Source organism: Ammodytes marinus, assembly GCF_949987685.1.
Source record: "Ammodytes marinus genome assembly, chromosome: 9".
Lineage (NCBI taxonomy): Eukaryota > Metazoa > Chordata > Actinopteri > Uranoscopiformes > Ammodytidae > Ammodytes > Ammodytes marinus.
This window is the reverse complement of record NC_137213.1, coordinates 27127674-27142251: the sequence shown is the minus strand read 5'-3', so window position 1 is coordinate 27142251 and position 14578 is coordinate 27127674. Positions and strand designations below refer to the sequence as shown.

The following is a 14578-nucleotide window of genomic DNA, read 5'->3' as shown; positions in this document are numbered from 1 at the left end:
GAATTTTTAACAACAAAGTATTAAACATCCCTTACATAGGTCTTACATTTTTTGATTGCCCAGTTGTAGGATACATGCTTGGAGAAGGGTTATAATGTAAAAAAATGTGCACATACTTGAGCACTTTTTGATTTTGTTATTAAGAGTATACACACACACACACTTCACAAAGCTATTGTTACAGTTTATCAATGTGAGTAAATTAATGTGAGTTTATAATAAATATTGTTCTTTATTAAAAGTACCTTAAAATACGTCAACACTTCAATTATACAACTAATGTCCTTCCTACTTTTTGCCAGTATGGCCTTGACGTTTGCTATAAATTCCATTTTAAGTGGCATAAAAAAAGGGTATTAAAAAGTATTCAATTGTACTTGGGTATCCTGTGGCAGTACCCTGTTTAAACTGAGTTGTACTCATGCATTCAGAACCAAATAAAAACTGAACAGCACCCAACAAAGCCCTCACACCACTCGCTGCAAAACCAAGCCCGAAACTACAAGACTACAGTTCATGCAGTCAGGGGAGCGTGCCAGGTGCATGTCCTTCCTTACCTGACTATGATGGTCAATATACTGACACTTTTGACCAAGGGAGATAGTGGGAGAAAAGGTGGAAGAGAAGACAGGTTCCTGAGGATGGAAAAGGGGGGATGGAGCAGTGAAAGAAAAGAAAAGAAAGGAATAAAGAAAGAAAGTAAAAATGATAAGCAGCATGCAGGTGAAGGAAGATGAGTGAGGGATGCAAAGAAAGAGAGAAAATTGGAATGACATGTGACTGTTTTTAAAGCTATAGTGTGTAACTTTTCATATGAATGAATGTCATGGAATTCAAGCCATCGCCAAATAAGTTCACACAAGGTTTATTAAGCCTTATCAGCTTCACAAAACTCTCTCTGTATTTGTCAGTATGGCAGCGTTAACAAACTGGTGTCATAACCTCGGACACTGGTGCAGGAGCTCATAAAAATCCCAAGAAATGTTTCGGTTGTTGTTTCTACTGCTAAGAATAAACCTGGGCGTACAGCAGAAGGAATCAAATCAATGCGCGATCACAGAAAGGCTTACCTCAGTCATGTAGATGCAAAGACAGTGTTGTTCTTATCATTATTTAGAATTCCACTTTGGGGCAACAGAAGTTACGCACTACAGCTTTAAACTACTTGCTATTTTTTACCTTCCAGATTAATCTAAAATCTCTGCAAACAACTGATTTGTGTGCTACATAAACACTTAATCATACATTCAAATATTATGTTTTTGTAACATACATGTACAATAAAAATATGAATTTGCTAACTTTAAGACCTGACAAACGACCATGACCAATAAAAAATGCACTTAAGAGCATTTAAGGCCATTGAATATAATGTTAATGTTGACTGTTAGTATCACAGCAGCAAACTGCGAAAGCCATTTAGCCTGTGGTACTTAGTAAGCTGAGAAGGGCAAAGCTTGTCTCAGGCTGAGAACCTCACATATTAAATTACCGGCGCAATGAAAACACAGCTTAAAGGTTAAGGGGCATTAAGTTAATAGTTGGTCTTGTAACGTAATATATATAGACGACCTATTTATGTCATCTAACGTATAATTTAGAGCACTGGTTCCAGACCTTTGTAGCTTCTTTTTTTAGTACAATCAATACAGTAAAATGTCGAAGGTATATTTTAGAGTTCAGTTCCTTTTATCATAATAAATGACCTAAAAAGATTGAATACTAATACGAAGAATTTATTTTCCCTCAGATATATTTTGCGAGCCACTGAACCATTGAACATAAAGCAAATACTAAATCAATTGGCAGGAGGCTTTCGACTTTCAAAATGTACTTTCTGACCTGTATTCTTGTCGACCCCAAAAAATTAACTAAAAAGCTGAATAAATGTGCTTGAAAACGTGCATAATCTTATGTATTCACTCTTTTATGTTACTGTAAAACTATAAAGCTATAATAGGATATTGATGTATCCTATAGATTTATTATTTATTTTTTTGCTAGAAAACCAAAGATATCGCTTGCAGTCAGTAATAAAAAGCCATGACCTGTTTATTTTTTACTTAGAAGCTAAATCTCAATTATCTATTCTACAGTACATTATTGCACAACAGTTTTAATTAAAGATGTTTAACCAGTGAGCGAAACAAAATTGATTTATATCTAACTTTCTTCTGACAAGTTTACTTTGAAGTTCATTGATTTCTTAAAGCCCCTTTATACAGAATCAGCAAAAAGCCGATAAAAAGCTTAGTAAGTACTTCCAGAATCAGCAAACTTTACTTTTTCAACAACTAACCTGTTATTTCAGCAGAATAACAGACTGTTAATGTGAACACAGAGCACCAATTGACCCACATAGCACACAGAGTCCATACTAAACTGTGTATTGTACAGGAGTATGTGCCTTGTATGTTTTCATTATGGCTATGTTTTCATATGTGTTTTTTTATGATTGTTAAAAGCTATCTAGAGACGGGCATTGGAAATAGCAGTAGCTATAAATGATGTGATGCTGTACAGCCCTGAGCAAGACACTGAACCCTAAAAAGACTCCTGATAGTTAGCCTGCACCCTGCGTGGTAGCTGCTGCTATCGGTATATAAATGTGTGCTCCAGTTATAAGTCGCTTTGGATAAAAGCGTCTGCTAAATTACATGAAATTACATTGTAAACTGTTGTTCAAGTATCTATGTGTTAGCATATGTCCCTATCAAATAAACATGAAATTAAACATGAAATTAATGTAAATGACATACTGTAGATCCCACATGAAAAACTGATGTTGGTGTGTGTGGCAGTCAACAGATCTTACCCATAGCTGTTCGGACACAGACACAGAGGAGAATTCTTGGACGACCACAGTTTCCTCCTAAAGGGTTAAAACAGAAAGGGGAAATACGGTCAGAGGGAAAGGGGGAGACAAGGGGGAAGGAGTGGGGGGGGGGGGGCATTGTTGCTCTAATGGGTTTAGGGCTGAGACTGCCTGGAGGTTTGAAGCACAGAGTTTCCCTCAACTGAATACTAATAGGAAGTAGATGAGCTGTTGAATAACATTGTAAATCCTGAAATTAGAAGTTATCATTTTTATTATAGGAATCCCGAATCCGATTTAGTTTGAACCGCTCATTAAAGTATTTTTTTGTTTTAACTGGGGGATTTTCTTTTGACAAAATGTACTTTTTGAAAAAATAAGTGTTCTGATCTCCTCACCATCCGCTACCTGTCTGTACTGTGTGTGAACTGAAGAAAATATCCAATGTTAATACACAGCCGGGTATGTTGCAAGCTATGATGGGCCTCCTTTGTTTACATACCAGTGTACAGAGCATAGGCTATAGAAAGTTTCTCATCAAACTCAAAATGTGGAAAAATGCCCATAAAAAAATTTGACCTAATTTTTTCAAATCATTCATTTAACAATATAATAACAAGTAAATATTCAATATCAAAAATTGTTCAGCGCACATCATATCTCTCCCCTTTGTCTTTACCAGTTTGGGGAGAAATAGCAAACATTTGGGATAAGGACATATTCATTTTGCTACCTGGTGGTAGGATGGCCTATAGGAAAGGTGACCAACTAGTAACCGTAAGGTCACTGGTTCGATCCCCAGCACCGGACAGGAGGGTGTTAGTTGTAAAACTAGTAGTGGCTGCTATTACATCTACAGTGCCCACCATCTCTACCATTGTGTTCACATAACCCCAAACTGCTCCAGGGGCGCTGTACTACGGCTGACCCTGCGCTCTAACCCCCTCCAAAGTGTGGTAACTTGAGAGGGGATATGCGGAAAGAAAAATTTTAATGTAATCATTGGCTAATAAAGTAACTTACCTTGGTCTGGCAGCTCTGCTCTGTCTCTAACAGTACAGTCTGCTCCTCGGTTGACGCCACTTTAACCACTTCTGTTTTCTTATTGATCCTGTTCCTCCAGTCCTCCTCTCCACTCTTCTTCAGCAACGCCACTCTGAAGTAAAAGGAAAAATACAATTTATTAATATGATGGAATAACGTGATAGCGTGTATCATAGGTAAGGGCAAGGAAAAGTTTAATTCTCTAGCACAATTCAGACAAAAGGCCATTCAAAGTGCTTTACAGGGGCATCAAATACATCAAGATATATCAAGTTTAGAATAGACATTAGAAAAGCGACTAAAAAATTAATAGAAATACAAACAAAAATGACAGGTTAAAAGGGGAAACAGAAACATCTTCAGGTTGGATTAAAAAGAGCTGAGTGTTGCGGCAGACCTCAAGTTTCCTGGGAGTTTGTTCCAGATATGATATATAGTATATCAAAGTGCTATCAGAGATTTAGCCAAACACATTATGATCATGTACATCTAGAACAAAATCAAAATATTGTTAACGACAGGAGAGACCACAATGGAGAAAAAAAACCTTGTGCTTAACAGGAGCTCAATATTTTTTCTCATTTTAACTCAATTTCACACACTAAAAAAGACATGATGTCATAATAGCAAGCTACAAATAGTGTTTTAGTTTAATAGGTTTGTTGCTCTGCCACTGCAAACGTGTGCTTCTAACACGAAAGAAATTTCTGCAACACTAGCCTGGGAGTTTATTTTAGGCTCTTTGATCGAACCCCAAAAACAATATAATAACAGGGAACAAAAGCTGTTCTTCATGTGAGTGTTTGCTTTAATGCTTTTTGTAACATGAATGGATTATTATTCATTTCCATTAACGTCTACAGAAGAAAGTCCTTCATTTCAAGGTTGAAAAAGCAGGTCAGATATTCCGGCTTTACAGGCAGCAAACCACAAAAAGGTTTTTATAAAGCGCTGATGATAACGGATGGCTGAGGGGGGAAAGAAAGTATGTCATCTCCTCCACAGCTCCGGTGTGGACAGGGCAGAAATGAGGGCATTACAAGGGAGGAACCATCAATCCCATAGGAGGTCTGCAGTCCACAAAACACAGTGTGGCTAAAAATGAATCTATCTCACCTCCAAAGATGTGAAAAGGTGGAACAAACCTATATATATACAGTATACTGTAAGGAAGGGCCAGACAGTGTCTGCACATTCATGAGACACTGGCTTTTGACACAGATGGCAAATACGTACATGCTTGTCTGCTCTCTGATTTTTGCTGACATCTCAGCTTTCACCTTTGTGATTGTAATTAAGGTCGACTGGTATCTGCAGCATTGCTTAACATTGGGTTTAAAGCAGGACCTCACAAACATGCCTTCATTTGAGATCTATCTATGTATAGATGTATCTATCTATCTATGTATAGATGTATCTATCTATCTATCTATCTATCTATCTATCTATCTATCTATCTATCTATCTATCTATCTATCTATCTATCTATCTATCTATCTATCTATCTATCTATCTATCTATCTATCTATCTATCTATCTATCTATCTATCTATCTATCTATCTATCTATCTATCTATCTATCTATCTATCTATCTATCTATATCCATCCATCCATCCATCGGTCTGTCTGTCTCTCTGTCTGTCTGTATGAATGCATTAATGTCTGTATGTATATACACAATCAACATAAAATTAACATTAAGATAATAACTAAAAGGCATCTTTAAAAATATAAATAGAACATTTACATTACAATATTATAAGACATCTCCCATTGAACACTTCCAAAACCTCTAGCCGTCACTCACCAGCAGAGATGCATATCATTATAAATACATTAGGTATTGATTGAGCCTTTACCTCTCCCTGATGGACATCTGTTTGGCCGACATATCTCCGTCACCCAGAAGCTCCCCAGAGTCAGTGGGGGACAGCAGCAGGTCTCCAGAGTGAACACTGTGTCCGCTGACGTCCTCTCCGAGCTCCAGGGGCATGGACTGGGACTTAACCAGCGCCTGGGGGAAGGACTGGGGCTTTGGGGGTGTCTGTGGGGGCACCCTGGTAGCTGCTGCTGGAGGCTGCGGTTGGGAGGCTACCGTGTGTGGGAAAGGTTTAGGTAATGGCTGGATGAAGCCCTGAGATTTTCCCTGTAGTGTGGTGGAGTGAAGGAAGGGTTTGGGGAACGTTGGAGGGGGTCTGGGTTGTGTTTGGGTGTCACTGAGAGGTTTGGGTTGGGGCAGAGAAGCAGTAGGGGGTTGATGTTGTGGTGTGAAGGGCTTAGGGAGAGTTTGAGGAGCCTGGGTGATGGTGCTGCTGTGCTGGTGCTGTTGGCTGCTTGAAACGTGAGACACTGTCCGCGATGAGACTTTAGCTATCAGCGGCTTCAGAGGCGCAGGGTGGTCCGGCAAGTCTGGAAGAGAAGTATGAAGGATAAAATCATAAATAAATCATATGTTATATATATACATTGGCAAATATACTCATAAAGGAGGACTCATATAATAAAAACTAATTTGCCTGTGTGTGTGTGTGTGTGTGTGTGTGTGTGTGTGTGTGTGTGTGTGTGTGTGTGTGTGTGTGTGTGTGTGTGTGTGTGTGTTTTGCTGTCCATTGTCTCGTATTTATTGTTGTCATTATACTTCTGGCTGTTCAAACAAATTGCCCTTCTGGGATAATAAAGATATCCTTGACCTTATATAGATACAATGTCTGACCTGAACGTTTACAGGTTAAAGTTGTGTGGATTATCAGAGATGTAACACTTCCAGCATAATTACTTGTAAAAATGTATAATATTTGGGGCATTTTAAGCTCTTCATAATATATCGATAATGGGAAGATTACATGAAATGAGACAAAGGAGACCACACAATGTGAGAGCTGGATGAAGCTACAGTGACCCAATTATTCTTCTAACATCCATTTTTACTTAATGTTTGATGTACAGCAAATCCTAGTGTTACCAATACTTATCCCTTAAACATATGCACACACATGAACACATGCAGCTGGTTTTTGTAGGAAAGAGAAAAGTGACATGCAAGGTGTCTTTTTGTGCATCTGAATTAACACAGTGGGGACTAAAATCTGGTCCTCACAAGCAAAGCCACTACATCTTAGTCTTAATACATAGTCTTATTCTAAGGTTGGAGTAAAAGGCTTGTTTTAGCAATGTAATGGTGAGTCCCTAGGGAATTAGTGTACGTCAATACAATTCCTTCTAGCTTCATATTACTATAGTATAATAACATCTAGCCATGCAGAACTAACTAATAGTACAGCCTCCATTGTGTCCTCACTGTCCTCTACCTGTTTCCTATAAGTGCCAGTCAATTGTTTCGAAACACTCTCTCAGTGAGTGAGTGCTTTCATCTCTCTGTGTGCTGTTTTGTGTGCACGCATGGGAAAACGACCATTGGGCATTAGCACATGAAAACAGGTCAGACCCATTATACTAGTATGTAGTATGTGTGTGTGCACCGCTAACCCACAGGCGTAATATGGTGGGAGCATGGGGACCACAGCCCTTTTATAGGCCACGACAGTCGGCAATTACACACACACACACACACACACACACACACACACACACACACACACACACACACACACACACACACACACACACACACACACACACACACACACTGTTTGATTTGAACATCCTTGACGTCTGTTAGCTGACAAACAGCCTGTCAGTAAAAGGGCTTCCTTTCCTTCCCAGACAAAAGGCAGCCACGAGGCAAAATTGATGGAAAAATATGCTAATTACATGCAGCCACAGACGTCTGCCTCTCCTTTACACACACACTCTCTCTCTGTATCAGCCAAATCAAACACCCCCCAGCTGGGACAAGTGTGTGTGTGTGTGTGTGTGTGTGTGTGTGTGTGTGTGTGTTTGTGTGTGTGCAGCCGGCAGAAGGCGATCATGCGTGGTATAGGGAGCACGCTGCATAAGACAATGAGGATAATGAGAACAGCACCTTCCCTACTACACATTGCTTCCTAATTTTTTAGTGTCACTCCCTTTTTCTCTCTCTTATCTTTATGTCCACTCTGTTATTTTGTGCCATTCACACATCAGCTGTTCACATACCTTTTTACTATCCTTTCCCCACCACTCCTATCCATCCCCTTTTCTGTGTCAGAAGCCTTAAAATCAAATCAGTTTTATCTCTATAGCCCTCCCAAAATCACTAGCCTCAGTGGGGCTTCACTCCATACACACACATTATGACAACTTGGACCCTTAGCTTGACTGAGTAAAAAAAAAACTCTAATTATATTATATCAAAGAAAAAAAAGAATTCCCTTTTACCTGAGATGCTGCTCTTGCTGTGCCTCTCGTGCTCGTGCGCTGTCTCTTTAAGGTATCCACGGTCCCCTCTCCCTCTGTCCCTATTCTCCTGGGAGTCTCCCTCAGTGGCTCTATGGCTGGACAGAGCCTGTGTCTGCTGTGTGTCGCTCCTCCACACAGCAGCAGAGGGCTCTTCAGAATGGGGCTGAGATTTGGGATGCTGTTGCCGTTGATGCTGCCTTCCTCCGTCCCTCTTTCCCTTGCTGTCTTGACTCTCCTCTCTGGCTCCTCCTCCCACTTCTTGCTGTCTCCCCTTAACGACTTCCCCCCTCTCGTCCTCCTCAGCTGTGCCCCCCTGCAGCCTCCGAATAGGGGTGGAGTCGAGCTCTTGTTCAGGGGGACACGGGTCTCCGCTCTGGGTCATTGAGAAATACCTCAACGCCCCCCTCTCCTGGTGGGTGCTGGTAGTGCTAGTGGTGTGTGTGTGTGTGTTTGGAGACTGTTGTTGGGTAGGGATGTAAGGGACAGCGGTGGACAAATTGGCCGGACGGAGACCAGTTACGTTGTCATCATCATCATTGATGCTGCTGCTGTTGCCGGGCGTGGCGGTTACCGTGGTGACGGAGGCCTGGGATGTGACGACGGCAGCCACAGAGCGAACCAGCGAGGCGGACAGGGGCTCAAGTTTGATGTCCACCCCGTGTTTCAGCTGTAGGGATGCGAGAGAGGTTGTGTTAGAAATTAGGGATTGATAGAAGAGACAGAAGAGTTGAAGTGAATTTGGATGGATTTGCAGGTGCATGTAAAACAAAATGTAGTGTAAATTGTAGAATACATAAAAGAGGATTACTGCTTACAGCTCATTAAAATAAAAAAATTCAGTATATCTAAAAAAAAAAATGTTGCCCACTTTGCACATGCGTGGTTGATTGGACAGTATATTTTGAATCTCTCATTCGCATATTGTTTAGGGGCCGAAAAAGCGCCGCAATCCTCATTTAACTGTAGGATGAGAAAAATAAGTTCTGGAAATTATATTACTTACCTGTAACATAGAAAAAAACAACATCAAAGCTGTATGCATTCCACACTACTGCCAATGGATTTTTCGTTGCAAACCAAGGTCTTGTATTGACCCCTCACACATTTCTACACACTGTTGAAATCGAGGCCTGAGAAACATCCAGATACATATGCTACATTTTCTTCTTCTTCTTTTTCTATTTTATTCAAGTTGGGAGGAAGCCTGAATAAACCAGCATGCACCATTTGCAGTCAAATAATCCCATGCTTATAATGCAATGAGCAGCAAGCATGACATAGAAGCTGCTTGCATTCAAAAATGAGGAGTCATTGTAAAAAATGTATTAATAATTTGAAAAAAACTCAAGGCAACCTAAACTTTAAAGCAATTTCCCACTAAAACAACATTGAACGCTAGATTGCATGTATGGCCAATGTTATCAAGCTCAGACCAGCTACTGTAAGCAACACATGACACAATACCAGTAGCTTGACCTATCAGGTCACTCAATAATAGCAGGGTTCATTCAATGCAACCAATCAACAGCTCTGTACAGGCGGACGGGGGGTCTTACATGTTCACCATTACACACTGTAGAGGTTACCGGTGGCTCTGCTTCCTGTGTGTGGACACCAGTGATTGACTAGTGAGAATATGTTGGAGGTGAAGTCAACCTAATTATGAAACATCTGACACTGTGTGAACTAGGATTTTGACGTTTTGTTTTTCAGCGTTTATTGAGTAGCTTATGAAGGAATATGTACTTTTATCTTATAATTGCAATGCATGTGTGTTACAAGTATGCTTAAATATCAGTGTAGGTTATCATAGGGTATGGGATTACAGGATGCAAATACAATTTCTGCACAGGGGAGAATATAGCAAGTCTAAGGTATTGACGCATTGGTTGAATGTATAGGTGGAAAAGTATCCCATCAAAAAAGTAAAAGAAAATTAGATCAAGTAATGCAACTATATTCCTTGAAGCAAGACTATTTTTTTTTTAATTCAGCAAAGACCTCTGTGGCTGTAGACTGCTACATTTTGAGTGACAAAATGGTTCCCCCTTGTATGCAGTATTTCTAAGCTCCCGTATGTGAATTCTTGGTCCTTTGTGACATCTAGAGGCCACTGTACTAAAAACCCAAAAGTAGAATAAACCCTGGTGTGGTATCTGACAGCACTGACTACACTGTATGCTACCTGCCTGGACTTGTGATAAGAAAACAGGGGGAAATGTATTGTTATCTTAATGATGTAAAGTACTGAGACCTCCTAAAATGATATGTCCTTTCAAACTGCCTTCTTCAAACAGTGCTAACTTTTGGAAGTTAGTTTCTCCAATTTTTTACAAAACAGAATTTTACAGAACTTTAAATATTGTCTCATCAGAAGTTCATTTGAAATATATTAGAATAGTTATAATTTCCTCAAGCTTAATAATTATATAATGTTTAACATTTATAGGTCACATTTTAATTGTAAAAATGCCACTGTTTTCATGAGACACTTAACCAATAAGTCTTTTTTTACCTGCTGCACCTCTCCCTGGGTGATGGGTTGGGTCTGAAAGCGTGTGTTGGCCCTTCTCTGGCGGGTGTCCCCTGCACGGGCCCCCTCTGCAGTCTTGGTTGTAGCATGGGCCATGCGGTTGAAGAGGGCCATCTTCTCAGACAGGCTGAGGGCAGACAGATCAGGCTCGTTGGATATGGGCCCCTGGTCCTCTGCCTCTGCGATGGGGGTTTGAGCTGGTTTCTGGTTCTCCTCCTGATCCTGGACCACTGAGCTCGGCTGGGATGAGGCATGGATGCTGGGTAGTGAAAGGTGGGTGGGTGAGGGGATGGGATGGCTGTGTTAGTCATCTTATATCAATTTGATTTACAATGAAAGCTCAACTTATAGACTGGGAAGTAGTTATGTCCTGAACATACAAGATAATACATTTTATGAGTCATTTCATTTCTTTGAAGCATTAGAACAGACAGGAAAGATAGTAACAAATAAAAAAATATATAAAAAATATATAGCTACTGAATATCATTTTTTTTCGATTGTTTTGCGAACCTAAAGTTTCAAATATGTCCATCCACTGAATATCAAACGGCTGAATAGGCACACCTAAAAAACAACTAGCAGGTAAATAGCCATGACAACAGTGTCATATTTAAGCCACAGCAACCGGGACATAAGTAGATCAGCGAAAACATATGCCAGATAATCATATAATGCACTGGGATGTTTGCAGGGGGATATGGCCAATCTCCCAGCACTGTGCTAAGTTAAACCGGGGTGGGTGAACAAACTGCAGGGCACGTGAACCCAGACATGCAGAGGGCTTTAACTGGCTCAACCTTAGACCTTTTACCTAAGATCAATTGCAAACCGTTGCTTCACTGACATTTGTAGCCCTGCAGTGTGAGGAACATGCAATAGCAAATGCTTGTAAACCTGGGCACAGAAAGCACAGAATGACTTATTGTGTAAACACCGACTTTCTTGCCCTATAAGGTGCACACAGCTACACAGCTGAGCAGTGGCACATGAGGAGGCAGAAATAACAAGGTAAGATGAGCTGGAGGAGCAGTTTAGCAATGCAACCAGTAGAGGGAGATGGAGACCAAAATGTCTCTATGGCGTACATACTAGTACATTATTTAGAATCAGTACTGATAAAATAAAAATAATAATTAAAAAATCATAGGAGAACGCAGGAACTTCTGTTAAAAATTGGCTCTCGCACCCAATTACAACAACATACTGCCATTTTAGTCAACCTGAAGAAGGCCTGTGTGTGCATATTTTATACTTGGTCTTATCAATAAAGTTTTTTTTAACTCTTCCTACGACAAGAATGTCTTGGCTTTCACACTGTTCTGATACTGCAATATTTTCCTGACCAACAGCTGATGCATTTTGGTGTTTAACCTTTATCACAGCTTAAAAAACAAGCAATCAACGATTTCAAAATGCACACTCATACAGATACAAAGCACATATAAGTGTGCAGCCTATAGCCCAACTGTACCTGATGCTGGCCACACTGGTGCTGGCTTTAGTGGGGCTTGAGACGCGAGCATAAGGGTGGATGCCCAGAGATGTGGATGTGGAAGGATCACTTAAAAGTGGGGAAAAATGAGGGAAAGAATGAGAGAAAAAAACTGTGACAGACAATGCTAGGCAAATAAAAATGCAATCACTGTAAAGGAGGTGAGAGGTGGATTTAAGTAAATACTTAAAAGTTGAGATGTGTTGAAGACTGAACAAGAAAGAGACAAGAAAAAGAGACAAGGGAAAGGAAAAGAGAAAGAGAAAGACTGAAATGGTATAATATACAGCTCCGGAAAAAATTAAGAGACCAGTCTGGATTTTTCTCAAATCTTCATCTCTACATAACTTATTGAAAATGCTCTTAATGACAAAAAATGTATTCGAATTTGGTAGTAATGTTGTCAGTAATTTGTAGAATAAAACCAAAATGTTCACTTTACTCAAACATATGCCTATAAATAGTAAAACGAGAGACACTGAACATTTGGAGTGGTCTCTTAATTTTTTCCAGAGCTGTAATTGGTTTGTTTGATTCAAGCAAAATCACAAGATCTACCTTGAAGCGTTGACCACCTCCCGGTTGGTGACAGGTTGTGTGTGTGAGCGATCCTGAACTCTTCTCAGACGTCTTTCTACGGCAGCGTTTCGAGAGCGAGGTTTGGGAACATCTGACGTCCTTTCTAGCTCCTGGAAGAATGTGTCAGAAATTTGTGTTTAGTTGAATTGAGGACATAACAGTGATTTGTGAAAAAGTAAAAATATCTATTAGATTCTCCATGTACTCAAGATTAAAGGTGGAGTAAGCCATTCCAGAGAAAGCTTGTTGATATTTGAACCGAGCAACAAAACAGATGGTTGGGAAAAATATTTTTGTCAAAAGTGTTTCGGATTAGAATCGCTGACTCCATCTTCAACATGGCACATGGAATCAAATGGACAAAATATGTAAATATGAACATAACTCAGGTTTTGGTTTTGAGTTCATGAGTTTAAAACATTGCTCATACCAAAATATACTTTATTAATCATCTGTCCTTATGGTTAAAATTGTACATAAAGGAGAAAACTTTACCCTGAAGAGCGACCTCTTGGCAGCCACACTCATCCTGGCTCTCTCATCCACTTTCTCTTCTTTTTACAAAAGAAAGAGAGAATTTAACGTTACATGACATTTACTGCAAAAACGTTATGCATATAAATTGTGCATATACTGTATGTAATAGACAAAAAGTTACCTTCAGGATCCTTTAGCTGTGATGGGCTTAGACGAGACCTGCAGATAACATCAAATCACATCAAGCATCAGCATTTAGACAACAATTCTTAATTTGAGGCACTGCTGGAAATCACCATGATCTCGAATTCCAAACTAGAACCATGCTCTGCTATCCATTTCAGAGTATTTTCGTTTTGAAATTAAATGATTTTGAAAAAGCTCCCGCTGATTATTACAGAGCACCCCTCCTGTACCTATCGGACTCCAGCCGTTCTGCAGAGGTGATGGGCTGAGTCCTAAACCTTTCCGAGGTGCGATTGTCTCCCGGTGTGATGTAGCGTCGAGGCTTCCGGGCACCCCTGTCCCGATCAGCGGCAATAACAGGATCTACCTCCATTGCTGCCAGCTCTACTTTAGTAGGCTCACTTTAAGAGTGGTGGACAGACGTACAAAGATTGACGAGGACAACACAGAAGGAGAAGCAAAAGCAAGAAAACTATTTAGGAATGGTTTTGATAATTTGCTTTGGTTGTCAAGCAGGTTACCAGAAACTGCACTCAAGTTAGAAGAACAAGGCCTCACACATTGATAGTGGTGCACAAGTTGAAAAAAAACTAACTGCAACCCAACTGTGAAAAGCAATTACCAATTGTTAATATGCAGCAGCAGACATCTTCCAAAGGCTAACTTGATAATGACAGTGGTAGAGATATCATAAAAAACATCTTGACACATTTCATGCCAGACAATAAGATTTAATCAGTATAATTTTCTTGGATTATTGAGTTATTTATTTGCAACAGCTTACTTAAAGTGACTATGAGGAACTTTCTGTTTTTGTTGATTCTAGTGCCCCCTTTGGACAAAAGCGGTAGTGTTTTTACAACACCAGCGTCTGCTGTACTAAAGATCTTTGCTAGAGCGTGCAAGCGCTGCATGCATTTGTTAAGAAAGCAATTGAAAGAGAAACCGCAGGATGCACCGCGCGATGAGGTAATGTATGTACATGTGACTATGTCAGGTTAATATTGGTGATATGACAATTGACGAACTTTGATTAAGTATCATTCAGGAAACACAGGCTTTTCATGTCTGCCAGCAGTTTGTCTGAGTTTGTGGAACTTCTGACTAGAG

General features: G+C 40.0%; 1 protein-coding gene across 1 annotated transcript in view; it reads right to left on the bottom strand.

Annotated features, from left to right (window-relative positions):
- The window catches only part of LOC307255447 (supervillin-like), a gene marked incomplete at both ends in the record, with an annotated part of 44213 nt that overhangs the window by 16356 nt on the left and 13279 nt on the right, over positions 1-14578 (bottom strand). The window contains 12 exons of the mRNA XM_080034129.1: positions 558-635; positions 2816-2872; positions 3839-3971; positions 5720-6269; positions 8178-8865; positions 9755-9799; positions 10714-10990; positions 12206-12295; positions 12785-12915; positions 13301-13359; positions 13464-13501; positions 13699-13869. Of these exons, the coding sequence (XP_079890255.1) occupies positions 558-635; positions 2816-2872; positions 3839-3971; positions 5720-6269; positions 8178-8865; positions 9755-9799; positions 10714-10990; positions 12206-12295; positions 12785-12915; positions 13301-13359; positions 13464-13501; positions 13699-13869 (2317 nt within the window). The remainder of the gene's footprint in view (positions 1-557; positions 636-2815; positions 2873-3838; positions 3972-5719; positions 6270-8177; positions 8866-9754; positions 9800-10713; positions 10991-12205; positions 12296-12784; positions 12916-13300; positions 13360-13463; positions 13502-13698; positions 13870-14578) is intronic.